Below are 12,193 nucleotides of genomic sequence, written 5' to 3' on the forward strand. Positions count from 1 at the left end.
CGATGAATCTAAAACACTATGGCAAATCAATCACCTTGATAAGCACCTTCCATGGCCCTTCTTTTCAATTCTTTTGTTCTGGTCACATTCTTAGAATGTCTTGCTAATGATTAATTTCTTGACGGAGTCCTGAGATTTCTTCCTCGTTTTGCATCATGCGCAATTTGGTATGGAAGTCGATGGGTGGAGGGAATCACACGCTAATAGATGTGAGAAAACGTGCGAAGACAAATTGCTTATCTGGTTCGCATTGTATTTTTCCTTATCTTTTCTCGAAATGTCATCATGCTCATGAGCTTCAAGACACCTCATGGGACAATATACCCAAGCCCTCTGCGTTGTCAGATGTTCAATCATGCTCCAAAGAAATATTTTGGGCGGAGATAATAAGACAAGCGGGTTTGTAATATCCCAGAAGAAATTAAACTGCATTATTAGGAGATCCATTGGTTTTTCAAGATATAAGCCGCTTTATTCTCACAAAATAATTGAACATAATGCGACTATAATAAGTAGTTCGAGCTTGCAATCTTCATGAGACAGACGTGAATGTGTCTCATATGTTTAATCACTCTTAGATAACATTAAATATGTAAAAGATTTATGTAATTTCACTGCCCAAGTATACTATATATAAAATATGCATAAGTATGTCGGCTCAGCTATGACCGAGTCAATTGGACTTCCCACAAGGCCGGAAAAGTTACTATTTTTAAAGGGCACGGCCATGGCTGGAGGCCTATATGTACAGATCCGCACACTGCCACTTTTTAGATTTATATTCAATACATGGTCACTTAAAAAATTCTATGTGAATAATTCAAAATGCAAACAAAAGTATATGTTCATAGAATTAATGCAGCTACTACAAATAAAAGCTATGTAAATGCACAACCCGTATGTATGCCCACGTAGGCAGACTTATGGGAACTAACCAATAACATTATCTTTCCAACCTAGCTAGAACCCAAAATACATTAAACGTTGACCCAACCTCCATGGTCATCATTCACGTAAATGTTAAGCCATAAATTATTGTCGATAATGAAATTTTTTTTCAATTGACTAATTATTGTAAGTGTTACGAGCGATTATTTTTTAGGAAAATGTTTTATAAATCATTCATTTTCCTTGTAACAAACAAAACCTAAATTTGAAACATTTTCATCGGTAGAAGGAAATTCAAAATTTGGTGACGAATTTCATTAACATTCCATGAGGAATGCTATAACTCCATTCTCATAATCAAGAGAAACATTCAAATCAGTTGGTCTATACTACAACTCTTTATATTATAATTTTCTTATTAAATAATGATGTGGCGAATATCACACTAAATGTTCGAAATAGGGGGGGATTCATATAGAAAGCGGTTAAAAAAAATCTAATGTGATTTTCTATGTGACTTAGTAAACAAAATTCGGTAAAAATGTTAGTGTATGTAGCATTTCTCCAATATGCGAAATCGAATATGGTGAGTGTTGGTACACTTAATTATTTTTCTCTCCTTCTTATCCCTAAAAACGTTCAAATATCTTTGAAGCTGTACAAATGTCCAAGAACAATGTATCATCAAAATATAGCGGATTACAGCCGTAAAGTAAGTGGTAAAATTATTTATGAGAAATTGCTTTTTACAAGAGGTAATTGACCTAGCTGACTCTCTTAGAATCTAAAACCCTAAAGAGTGTAGCTGCATTTTAGGGGAAGGCAAAGGGCCTAGAGACTGGAGCAGGACTATAATGTATCGAGAGAGCAATTGTTTTGTAGTAATGATTAATGGGCACACATGTGAATAGATGGGTACGTGATTTGTCTTTGTGGAATGTAGACAATGTTGGAAGCAAAGCAGAGAGAGAGAGAGAGAGAGAGAGCTCGATCCCTCCAAACTTACATGGCAAAGCAAACGCAAACAAGAAAGAGTAAGGGAAAAAAAAAACAGGAAAAATTGTTTTGGGTGTATCTTTTAAAGTATCTCGTGATGCATCCATTTATTAGAGCTGGCTATTCACAGCCTTTGTTTTTGTACATCACTGTTCATGGAATCTCTGTGCACGCTCTCTCTGTACTTCAACGGGAAGCTAATGCGTGCATATAAGGACACAGCTCGTGCATGGGCAGCAATAAATTTCAAAAGGTGCTAAAGATAAAGAACCCAATGCCTTCGCTTCCAAACCTCTACATGAATTTCTCCATTTCATTTCTTTATGGTCCATTAGTTTGCTTCAGAAGGGTATAAATTACAAGTAATTAATGAGACCCATGGAAGGGTAGTTCGTGATCAAGCATGGAAAGCGTTTGTCCTACAAGCATAGACAAAAATCTAGAATAATAAGATGATGCAGAAACTCATCTATCCCGCGAGGTTCATGTCTCGACACGAATGTACTTTAGGGGCGCGTATGCTTTTTTGCTTTTTCGCTAGCGTTTCATCTGTTGCATGGATGTGTTTCTCCCAAGTACGTACACCAGTACTAGCCATTCCTGAAGCAATAAGTGGGTGTGAAACGAGATGCCATTCCTGAAACATCCCAGCGGGGCGCGATAGGCAAAGAAGAAGAGTTAGACCTACTAGAGGAGGAGGGGGAGAAGGAGGACGGTGAGATGCTTTTCTTCCTTGTTTTTAGGGAGAGAGAGAGAGCTTGAATTTCCATGGTTTTTACTGACTTCTGTTCGATTTTTGGACGAGAAGTGATGGAAGAGGTGTTGTGGAATGGCACGTGTGGAGAGAGAGAGAGAGAGAGAGAGGGAGAGGGAGAGAGAGGACAAAAGGTGACGGCTGGTGAGAGAGAGGGAGTAATGGAAAAAGGTCCCGTGAGGAGAATTTGGAGGCATTCAAGAAGAAATCACAACTAAAACATCCAATTTTTTGGTGGCTTCCCCCCCTCCTCTTCTTCACTCCTTTCGATGGCCCAATTCCCTTTCTCCATACCCCCCCAAACTCAATCACCACCCTTTCCTTTCACGAGCTCTTCCCCATTATGCCCCTCCCCTCTTCCCCATTATGCCCCTCCCCTTTTCTCTCCTCTCTCTCTCTCTTGGTTTTCTTGTTTTTGGATGGGTTTGCAACTCAAGCCTTGTTTGAGATTTTAAGAGGAAGGCAAATGTCTTGTCGTAACGAGGCAAGACATTATACCGATTCCAAATTGATTGATCGACAGACAACGCGTTGCATCATAAAGTAAGACGCATTATCAGAGGAAATCTCAAGAGATGATCGATAATCGATCAAATTAGAGATCTTGAGCATAAATTTTAACCGTCGAAATTGCAACGAGATTGGCTAAGCTCGACTTCGCACATGAGTTGCGGTTCCGACGCTTCAAACCTATGTTCATTATGCAAGTTCAAATAGGCATAGTGAAAACAGATTTAGGTTCCACCCTAATGAAAACAGTTGGTGATTTAGAACTTGAAACATTAGTAAATTCAACATATAACTCGGACCTCTCTCTCTCTGTACATGTGATTGGTTTGTACAAGTAAAGCTAGGAATATTCAAGTTCATTTAGAAAATGAGTTCATGAATTTATATTGTGGCAAACAGTTAGTGAACATACTTGTAAACTGATTTTAATAGACAAAGCAGTATTCAATATTCATGACGTAGTGTTTACATTCATCGAAGATCAACAAACTGTAAAAATGTCCATGAAGACCCAATATGAGTGGAATGCAAGTCCAAATACCTCAATTAGAGCCATAAGTATAATTTCTCTCTAATGAAGTCTTTGGTAGGAATTTTTCACATTCATATATTAATTCTTTTGATGCATCCTTTTTCATAATAGTACTTAAAAGTTTAGACAATTCCTTAGTTTTTTAGATTTCGAAGTCTCAATTCGAAAGAGTGAGTTATTCAATGCCGTGAAGACTAAAATTCGATATAATGTAAGAAATAACTTTTCACGCCGATTATACATTCTCTCTACATTCAGCACAATTGTCCATGTTTTGAAGAGAGTAATCTTGAAGTACAGATGATTGCAAATTCAAGATATCGTCAACAATTACCGGACAAAATCCATTTTAAAAGAGACAAAAATTCTTGTAAAACCAGCTGCAATACGGTTCCACTGTAGTGTCAATGCATCATTCTGGTTTCCAGCTAGGAAAAGCAGAAACATGTAATTGGAACTATAACCAAGAAGAAAGGATAACATTGTAAATTCACGAATAGAATCAAAATACTATATTTTTCTTGTGAGGGAACTGAGGCAGACATGTGGGATGCAAACGGGGGATTAGAGGAAATTCCAGAGCTCTCTTTCCTCTCTTTATACAGCCTCAGAGCTTGCGGTTTCAGAGTGAACGAAGGAGGACTATAGGAAGAAAACGAATTTTGTTCAGAGAGCTGAAAAAAAGAAGAGAAAAAAGGAAGGAAGAAAAGAAAAGAAGGCAGAAAAGAGAGCATGGTTTCGAGAGAGCAAAAGAGAGCAGTACTGCATGAGAAGCTGCAACTCCTTCGTTCCATTACAAACTCTCACGCAGTAATTCCCCTCTGCGCTTATTCTGATTCCTTTGCTTCCATTGGCTTTCTTCTCATGTCACCAATGATGCCACCTCCAATTTTTCTATGTAATATGATGTACATATAACCAGATAATCAAGAGTTTCCTCTTTTCTTTCTTAAAAACTTCCCTTCTCTCCATCTGTTGTCTTTTTCAACTTCAATTCTCTGGTTTGGTGATTCTTTTATCTAATTTTAGTCATATCCTCCCACCCACTTCGTCCCCGCTTTGATTTTTATGCAACAAATGATTTCCTTTCTGTCAAACTGATTTCTGTTAATTCTTGATGTTCCTCATATTTCAATCAATTTAGAGGGGATGGATATAGGGGAATGTTAACCTATCTCAGTTTTAATGGTGTGGGATAGACTTTTATTAATCGCTTATCAGGTTCAATCGATTGAAAACAGTCATTGGAGTAAAGATTAAAATAACCACTTTATTTGAATTTCCAGTACCATTCTACTGCCGAACTTATATTCCTTCTTCTCATATTTGTCAGCTAAACAAGACCTCAATCATAGTAGATGCATCCAAGTATATCAAGGAGCTGAAGCAGAAGGTAGAAAGGTTAAATCAAGATATAGAAATTGCAGAAACTTCAAGCCAGCAACCTCAATTGCCTGTGGTAATTTTTTATTGTCCTAATATTCCGCACATCAATGTTTATCCTACCATATATCATCGCAATCGCATTTTCTCTCCTTATTTTCCCAGACCATACTCTATTGCATTTTCCTTCGTTGAATCCGATCTTGTCTACCGTCATCACTAAGATGATGCACGCCCTATTTTTTTCCTGAAGTTTTTCTCCTCCGTCAAATAATTTCGAGTTAAAGAACAACATTATCGCTTCATTTCCCTATTACTTGTGTGATCTGACTTTTCTTTCTCGTTCCTCGTTTTGTACTTTTGTGCTCTAAACAGCAGGTAACAGTGGAAACCCTAGAGAAAGGTTTCTTAATCAACGTATTCTCGGACAAAAGCTGTCCTGGTTTACTTGTGTCAATATTGGAAGCTTTTGAGGACTTGGGTCTTAATGTTCTTGAAGCTAGGGTTTCTTGCACGGACAACTTTCGCCTACAAGCATTTGGAGGCGAAGTAAGATTTCCTAATCCCATTTTTATCATATTTATATTTACGTATACACATCCCCTCAGTATGTACACAGTTGCGTGCAAAACTCTCTCTCTCTCTCTCTCTCTCGCAAACTAGTTGTGATATCAGATCACGAGATGACACAGAGTGTGTGCTGCATGCGAGAGCTTATTAGAAACGAGACACGAGTTTCGGGTATGCATGGTGGTGAAAACAAACAAGTTATTTGACACGACCTCGAGAGCACCTAATACTTGATTACAAAGAGTCAATAGTAATGAAAATATTGTACGTTTTAATTTGTTCTGCAGAATGAAGAAGACGGTGATATGATTGATTCTCAAGCTATCAAGCAAGTGGTAGTGCAAGCAGTGAAGAATTGGAGCGAGAGCAACAATGATGGATGAGAAAGAATGATATAAATCGTTCGTGTATCTCGTCCTTTGTAGGGTTTGGCAAAGGAGAGCTAGGAGTTGCAAAGAAAAGCAACGGTAGGTCTGAAAACGTGTGAAGTATTTTTTTTTCCCTATAAGTAATGTCTAAGTACGTATCATTAGTATATCCTATATATGTACGAAATGCTGAAGAGCATATTAAAGAGGTTAAGAGATTCCATAAAGCGTGGGATCACTTCACTAGCTACAACGATATAGTCTTCGAAGTTAATGCAATTATTCCTTCTGAGAAATATCTGTATGTGATGCTATCCATCATCCAAAGAGTAAGTTGATTTGCATTCCTTATTTGTTCAGTTTAATTTTTTTTTTGTGGATTTAGTTTTCCTCAGTAACTAATGGTCTCATGTAAAAGTGCATGCAATTGTTTGCATATATGATACATATATCCTGCATGCCAAGTTTCGAGAAGAAAGAATGCTTAACTGAAGTATTGACATGTTTATAATATGGGAAAATGACATAAACAGTCATTGAACTTTAGCCCAATGTGCAATTTGGTCCCTGAACTTTTAATTTATTCAATATAGTCCATGAATTTTAACCCAATGTTCAATGTGGTTCTTGAACTTTTAATTTGTTTAATGTTATCCCTGAACTTTTGATACATATTCAATTCAGTCCCTGAACTATATGAAAATATTCAATGCAATCCTTTCCATTAATTCAAGTTCAGGGACTACATTAAACATTTTCATATAGTTTAGGGACAGAATTGAACATGTGCCAAAAATTCAGAGATGATATTAAATAAATTAAAAGTTCAAGGACCACATTGAATATTGGGTTAAAGTTCAGTGACTACATTGAACAAATTAAAAGTTCATGAACCAAATTGCACATTAAATTAAAATTCATGGACTATTTGTGTCATTATCCTTTATAATATCGACCCAAGTTATCAGTGAAAAAGTTAAGTTGTCTTTTGGACCGTGTACGTCTAGATGCAAGCGTGCATAAAAAGTGGTGACGTAACAAAGTCGGTGAATAAAGCTATTTTGTGAATGAATAATGAGTGCACAAAAAGGGTCTGCACATCTGCTTTCTCTTGACATGCAATTGCCCACGGAGTCCGATGACAATACCCTAAGCTTTGGTAAGAGAAAACTGTATATCAATCGTCATGTAATCATTTTTAGTTGTCGTTTTGTCTACTTTAAGTTCATTCTTTGGTGAGAACTGGTGATTTGATATTGAGTTGCTGTTCTCTACATTGAAATCGTAACAAAGCACGCGTTAGAAACTTCAAACGGAGGGACTTTGTTATTGCTAAAATGGTCCTAGGACTCTAATTCTCCTTCCCTCGATTGACTTGTTTGCATCGGCATGTTGATTAAACATGTGCGAAATTCTAAACCGAAAAGCTTGTTATCATAGTAAAATGATCCTAGGAACAAGTAATCTTCTCGTAACCCCTGGAACATCCACATTATGTAAGAAGTCATATGGGGATATACAATCGCTGTGTTGATCTCTTACTCAAGAAACCTTTTTAAACATAACTGTGGACCTGCTTTTACAGCCTACATCAGCTGCACAACTCGCTTCACATTCTATTTAAGTCCAACCCATCTGCCAACGAGCACGAAGGACTTTGTCCAGCATTGATCAGACCACACGAGCATTCCTATCCTGAAGCATAGTGAGTAACGATCTAGTCCTAACTGCAATTAACCAGTGGGGCATAACGGCGCCCCCGGCTGGCACCATTCCTGAACCTAACAGCAGACGGGCGGGATGGGCCTGAATTCAGACCAGACTCTTCTTTCTTTGTTTGAGCTGCTCCCACGCTCGCAGACCAAAAGATTTCAGTTATCCTGAACTGGACAAATACGTAAAGATCTTCATGGGACTGGGGAGGGAGTCTCAATTGATATTTTCTCGAAACCCACTATGCACCTGAGGCACAAACGATCATGAGCTACATTATTGCTTTCTTTCCAAATGAAATGTATTGCTCCGTTCCATGCCCGCCTACCAGGAGAATCCAGGTGAACTCCGAATTTCGGTGTCAATTGTCGAAGAAAAGAGCTTCTCAATTTTCCAATGGGAGTGTTGGGATGGGATTGAATCACATGAGATTGGATGTGGTTATGATAGATTCTAGAGAGCACACTGTCAACTTCTTAACAGAAGACAACTTATCCGCGGGGGAAAAACAATTCACTCATTAATCTGATGAACTGTTCATTGAATAAGCGTATGCATGTAGAGGAAATCGGTAACCTAAGTCAGATGGGCCCAGAAAAAAGCCATGGATGGGCCAACCGGGCCATGAATTCTTGGGCCCTCCTTCCACACAAAGCCCAGTCATGGGATTTTCGACGCGACTTTTATTCAAATTTCAATAGAGACCGTCATCATTTAAATGTTTTTCTGCATTTTGGTGTTTGGGAAAGATATGATGACAGTAGCAGACCTTACACAAAGCCCGGTTATGGGATTTTTTACGCGACTTTGATTCAAATTTCAATAGAGACTGTCATCATTTGAATGTTTTTTCTGCATTTTGGCTTTTGGGAAAGATAACAATGGCAGACCCACGATTTAAATTCGCTAGAAATAATATATAGATATACTTCGATAACAAGTGAAAGAATACAGTAGACACCGTGATAAGAAGGGAAGCACAAGATCGTCCTCATCCGTCGTTCAACTCGTACGATGTATGTACATAAGGAAATCATTTCTCGTAGACATAGGAAATCAACTACAAGCCATTACATCACGTGAAATTACTTATTAATGATGTTGTCGAACGAAGAGCGGGATCTTCGTCTTCGCCACTCCAGGAGCAGATGCTTTTTTTCGAGAGAGAAGCATCTTTAGATGACAAAAAGGCGGAGTTCAATTGCGTCGTCGAGGCTCGTTGGACTGTTTCTGCTCGTAGTAATGGTAAGCGGCTGCACCAGAGAGCACGGCCAGCGTCAGGGCCTGTGCATGCATCCTGTAACGACACGACACCATATAGTAATTCAGTCACATACGCTTCCAAACAATCTTCATATTCATTAAAAAGATAAGCTTTTCTTGTTCCTCCGACACCTCTCTATTTGCTGTTTTAGTAGACTAATTGTCTAAGACTCTCCATATGTACAACTAGTTTGATTTAATGGGCATGCGATCGATCGACGACGCGGCACTGTCTTACACATGCGGTCGTGCTGATGAGGGGAGAGGGGAGGGATTACCGAGCATGAATGAGGCGGAGGCTTGGCTTGAGGGGAGACTTAGTGCGTGAATAAGCAAGCGATGCTCCAATTGCTGATGCCCACAGTCCTCCTGCATCAAACCCCATCCCCACGATTCAGTTTCGCCGAAATTCTACGCAGTCGTTACGCGTGATATAGTTTCGAAGATAGATAGAGATGGAACTGACCAATGCTGGCGAGCTTGTGCTCAGAGACCCAGGATTGAATCGCCTCCATCTTGAGCGCTCTTCTTCTTCTTCTTGGCAAAACCAGCTGAGAATACGGCGAGGTGGGTGAGAAAAAAGATAGCTCGAAAACGTGGGATGAGCGTGGTCGTATGGAGGAGCTGAGAAGGCTGGTGACATTTATAAGGGGAAAAGAGAGGAGGTGGTGAAATGATGTCGTTGGCGGGCGGTGTTGTTGACGATGAGGTCGAAGAGTGTGCGCGCTTTGGGGATTTGGTGTGTGGCCCTTGGTTTTGTGCACCGGAACCGTGAACTCTTCCACAAACTACTGGCTTCCCTTCATCCGGTTTTCCTTCTCTCTCTCTCTCTCTCTCTCACAGAGGATAGGAGTTGGGAGTTTGAGGAAAGAAACTGTACTGAAACAATTTTCAGACCGCATCCGTACCAAGCCTCAGCAGCTGCTATTACTTTGAAACGACTCGACTATTCCTTCATCTTCGATAGTAATGGGTCGTTTTCCCGGGGCATTTGTGGTCCAACATCAGCGTCCACATGTTCGGCACCGCAACAAAGTTGCAACACTTTTGCACGTATCAAAACCGAGTGCCCACGTTCGTCGTTAGCTCGCTTATCCGAGGTTTTAAACTTAGCATTTTTGGCCGGAAAAAACAGAAATACAAATTGTTAGAAAGTCGATCGCATGTACATTTCAACAGCACGTCACACGCGCGAGTCGGGTTAGGTGGGGCAGGTGCATATGCGCTATAAATCATGGTGGAAAGTTCAAATCATGTTAAATCAAGTTGAACTTGCTTACTTATAGTAAGCTCTTCTAGTAAAATGGAAAAGGGAAAAAAAAAAAGAACAGCACTTTCTTGAACAAGAATGCCCACGTGAAACCACGGAAGCCGTTGGATTTAACGTCAAAGTCACCGACTTTTGGGGCTTAGTGCTAAGTCTGTTGAATATGGGGGAATTCCCATAAAGAGAGATCCTTTCTTTTCCTTAGATTGACTCAATTTGTGAAGAGTAATAATAAAATAAAGTACGTTTGAGCATAATGAGCACGAAATTAAAGTATGGTCATGCCTCTGGGGGCAGTGAGGCAACAGGTGTCAACGAGGCACGAAAGATGCCTTGAGATCTGATCTCAGTGGCCTAACACTACGAAAGATGCCTTAGTTTTGCTGGTTCTCCAGTGGTTTTCGTGTGAAAACCGGGAGTACTTGGTCCATCCGTCCCGACCACTTTAGGTTAATGTATGTCAAGATATTGAGTTGGACAAACGTTTGTTAAGTCCCATGGAATGGAATCTAATTATATTTTAACTTTGCCTCGTGGAGTCATTGTAGGGTTATATGTGTCGTCTACCGGTATAAAAAATAACTTACACTTTTACAAGATTAATTCCCTATAAAAATCCAAATTTTAGGTATAATCTCAATTCTTTCTCGAACTTTTTTTTTGTCTAAAAAAGTCCCCAACCTTTTCTCCAGTCCCAAATCTACTCACACATCCGAAATCACCACTGATTTTTTTTTTAGATTATCACATCAGGATGCTACTATTATGCCATATGAAGGCGAGGGTGTTGATAAAAACACGGGTTCTGATAATGAACCTCTAACTAGAACTAGAGATGAGCATGGATCTCGAGTAAAACTAGGAATTGGACCGAAACAACCTTAAATTGGTTCGATTCCCAATTCCTGGACTCTTTGGTGTAGTTCCTGATTCAAAATTTTTTGGAACCAAACTTTATGGTCCGATTATGGTTCCCATTAGGAACCGAACCAAACTGGATTGAGAACCGAAAAATCAAACCAAACTGAGGTGAGGTAACCCAAGATTTAGTAGAATCTTTGGATCTTTTCACCAGTTTTTATACTAGAAGTATCAAACTTTCAGAATTTGGAATATCATATTCAATATGTTCTTCCATTAGTAGGATTAGTTTTACAGCTTGCTCTGGTACAAGTGGAAGATATGTACCCATTAAAATCCACCTACAACATATATATTCATTGCTGGAGAAATTTAGTATACCATGCACTTTGGAAACCTCAAATTAACTAATTTCTACTCTTTTATACGTGTTTCTAGTCTACTATCAATCCCTTTAATTTACTCTACATGACAACATTATACGACTTCTCTTGTTAGGTTTGACAGATTACTTCGCTTATAAATGGTTTTGTTTGGGATGGGTAGTTTTGTTGATTAAACTCTATCTATCTAAAGAGAAATTTTTGTTATTACTTTAATTTTCATTTTGCTTGACAAAAAATGAAGAAGAAAATGAAAACAGATAAAAATATGAAACAAATAAAAAAGGAATTGGTCAGTTCATAGGTAGACCCTAGAACCAATCCTAGAATCGCAAGTTCGGTTCCAGATTATATAGGGTATGTTCCAGATTCCAAAAATTGAGAATCGGTCATAATATGGTAACTTCTAGGTTCTAGGGGTAACCTGGACCTAATATGGAAATGATCACCTCTAATTGGTCTTAATATTTATAATTTTGAAGAAATTAGTTGCGATTTTTGAACTAGTAGGCAGATTTGGGACTAGAGTGAAAGTGAAGTTTTTTTTACAAAAAAGTTTAGGACAAAATTGGGTTTGGATCAAAAGTTGTGATTTTTGTTAGGAAATTAAGCCTACTTTTACACTTAGACAGTTTATATACGAAAGAATTTACTTATGTAACTATTATGAGACATGTCACATCGGAGGTGAATCCAATATCAATC

General features: G+C 38.7%; 1 protein-coding gene across 2 annotated transcripts; it reads left to right on the plus strand.

The window, feature by feature from the left end:
- The first annotated feature begins 4,212 nt into the window (after positions 1–4,212).
- Positions 4,213–6,352, plus strand: LOC115673016 (transcription factor SCREAM2). Of its 2 annotated transcripts, none has more exons than XM_030595033.2 (4): positions 4,213–4,490; positions 5,014–5,139; positions 5,442–5,612; positions 5,921–6,352. In XM_030595033.2, exons 1-4 carry the CDS (start codon positions 4,413–4,415, stop codon positions 6,014–6,016), a joined length of 471 nt encoding a protein of 156 aa, XP_030450893.1. In that variant the 5' UTR covers positions 4,213–4,412; the 3' UTR covers positions 6,017–6,352. The 2 variants fall into 2 exon arrangements, with proteins under 2 accessions (XP_030450893.1, XP_030450892.1); XM_030595032.2 differs by having other exon boundaries at positions 4,215–4,490; positions 5,439–5,612.
- The last annotated feature ends 5,841 nt before the right edge of the window (positions 6,353–12,193 follow it).

Source organism: Syzygium oleosum, unplaced genomic scaffold, assembly GCF_021117445.2.
Source record: "Syzygium oleosum isolate NSW1041296 unplaced genomic scaffold, Sole_v2.1 Sole_v2.02, whole genome shotgun sequence".
Lineage (NCBI taxonomy): Eukaryota > Viridiplantae > Streptophyta > Magnoliopsida > Myrtales > Myrtaceae > Syzygium > Syzygium oleosum.

Bases quoted from the DNA above. Each gene is read 5' to 3' on its own strand.
- LOC115673016 (XM_030595032.2), top strand. From the start codon at position 4,413: ATGGTTTCGAGAGAGCAAAAGAGAGCAGTACTGCATGAGAAGCTGCAA. The intron at 4,491-5,013 runs GTAATTCCCCTC...CATATTTGTCAG, and splicing joins CCATTACAAACTCTCACGCA to CTAAACAAGACCTCAATCAT. The intron at 5,140-5,438 runs GTAATTTTTTAT...TGCTCTAAACAG, and splicing joins AGCAACCTCAATTGCCTGTG to CAGGTAACAGTGGAAACCCT.